At 38.5% G+C, this 1600-nt stretch overlaps 1 protein-coding gene across 1 annotated transcript; it reads left to right on the forward strand.

Annotated features, from left to right (window-relative positions):
- The first annotated feature begins 440 nt into the window (after nt 1-440).
- Nucleotides 441-1562, forward strand: LOC105272477 (uncharacterized). Its single transcript, XM_011314627.1, has 3 exons — nt 441-1054; nt 1148-1311; nt 1387-1562. Exons 1-2 carry the CDS (start codon nt 509-511, stop codon nt 1283-1285), a joined length of 684 nt encoding a protein of 227 aa, XP_011312929.1. The 5' UTR covers nt 441-508; the 3' UTR covers nt 1286-1311; nt 1387-1562.
- The last annotated feature ends 38 nt before the right edge of the window (nt 1563-1600 follow it).

Raw genomic sequence — 1600 nt, forward strand, 5'->3', positions numbered from 1 at the left:
TTTTAGGTCCCGATTTTTGTTAAGTTTAGTATCGGCGAGGAGGTCAGAGGGAGGAAGGGCGAAGGTAATGGGCATTTTCGGTCGCTGCAACTTTTTGCTGTCGTTACAGACACTGACAAATCTTTATCGTCAGGAGTCGATTCTGATAGTGATGGTGAGAATAATAATTATTCAATTTATGGAAAAATTAGGGTTATTTATTCATAAGTTCTCGATTGGATCACCTCATAGTTTCTCCTGACTTTCGTTCAAGGCGAAAGCTTGAGTCCCGCTCAAGGTTAAAGAACAGATCTGCTTCTTCTCTGCAAAATTTAAACTCTAAGCTCGATGCCGACCGCCATGGTTCGTTATTAAGGAAGAAAAATGCATGTGAGTGAATGGACTTTTTTCAATTGTATGGTCGCTGTCATTAATTTGAAATTACAATAATATTAAAACGATATCATCCTTCATCTCGACAAATTTAGCATTTTTTGAAATTCTAGGTCCAGTTCGCGGCCCAAACAAGATGAATGAGCTCTCCACATCTAAGACTTGTCCAAGAAGCTCAGTCACTATGTCCCATTCTCCACAAAGAGACTTAAGGTCTCCAAGGACTACATTCCAATCTCCTACGAAAAATTCCAGCTGTTTAAAAACCACCAATCATTCAAAAAATAAGCAGACCACGCCAACGTCTACTAAACTAAAAGATAGCAGCTTTATTCCATCAAGGAGGCAAACCATGCGTGATTTCTCACGTGCATCTCATTCCATGATTAGTGAAACCTCGCTCATTCGTGATCCGGATGTCAAGAAGATGGAGGACGCTCGTCTACAATGTATCGACAAACATGAACGATCTTTGACAACAGCGGTGGGTCAGATTCAATCACAGCTAGTCCGAGTTCTTGCGGGGATTAATGAGATAAAACTACAGAATGCTGAGGCTGTTATTATGCCTGCGAATCGAGGTCCAACAGTAGATCCTCATCAATACTTCTGTGACACTCTGGAAGAATTTGCGAACTTCAATGATTTGCTTCGAGATGATCCAGAATATCGCAATTTGGTGGTAAGTATTCAATTCAAAATAATATTAACTATAATATTCAAATTCAAAATAGTATTCACATACTATGTACATTATTGTTTATTTCGGTTGTAGTGCGATGGTTTAAAAACACGAATCAACCTCAATGCTAAACTGCAATACAGCATTGGAAAGATACTCAGAAGTCTGATGAATAAAAATATTCTCGAACATTATACTGCAAAAAACAGAAGGAAAAGCACTGATAATTGATTTACAGTTGTGGAAGTGTATAAAAGGTACTGTTTTGTAATGATAATGTAATATTTTGTAATGACGAATGATTTTGTAATGATTTGTGTAATAATTTTCAGCTTAATTAGCAGAAGAAGCTCGAATTCAAGGGAAGCCTGAAATAAAGGACAAGGAATTAAATTCAGCTTTAAGTAGGGCTATCAATAATTACAAATCCTCCAAAAAACGTCCGAACAACGACGATGCCATTCAAGATGCCAATAGCAATAGTGAAAACTGAGGACCTGTAGACCAGGGCCCGGCAACCTGGGCTCATTAGGCTCACGCGGCTCC

This window comes from Fopius arisanus, unplaced genomic scaffold (assembly GCF_000806365.1).
Source record: "Fopius arisanus strain USDA-PBARC FA_bdor unplaced genomic scaffold, ASM80636v1 scaffold00187, whole genome shotgun sequence".
NCBI classification, from domain to species: domain Eukaryota; kingdom Metazoa; phylum Arthropoda; class Insecta; order Hymenoptera; family Braconidae; genus Fopius; species Fopius arisanus.

What these genes read in the sequence shown, in the direction of transcription:
- LOC105272477 (XM_011314627.1), top strand. Translation starts at nt 509, where the DNA reads ATGAATGAGCTCTCCACATCTAAGACTTGTCCAAGAAGCTCAGTCACT. An exon ending in CAGAATATCGCAATTTGGTG is followed by an intron (nt 1,055 to 1,147) that starts GTAAGTATTCAA and finishes TTTCGGTTGTAG; the next exon opens with TGCGATGGTTTAAAAACACG.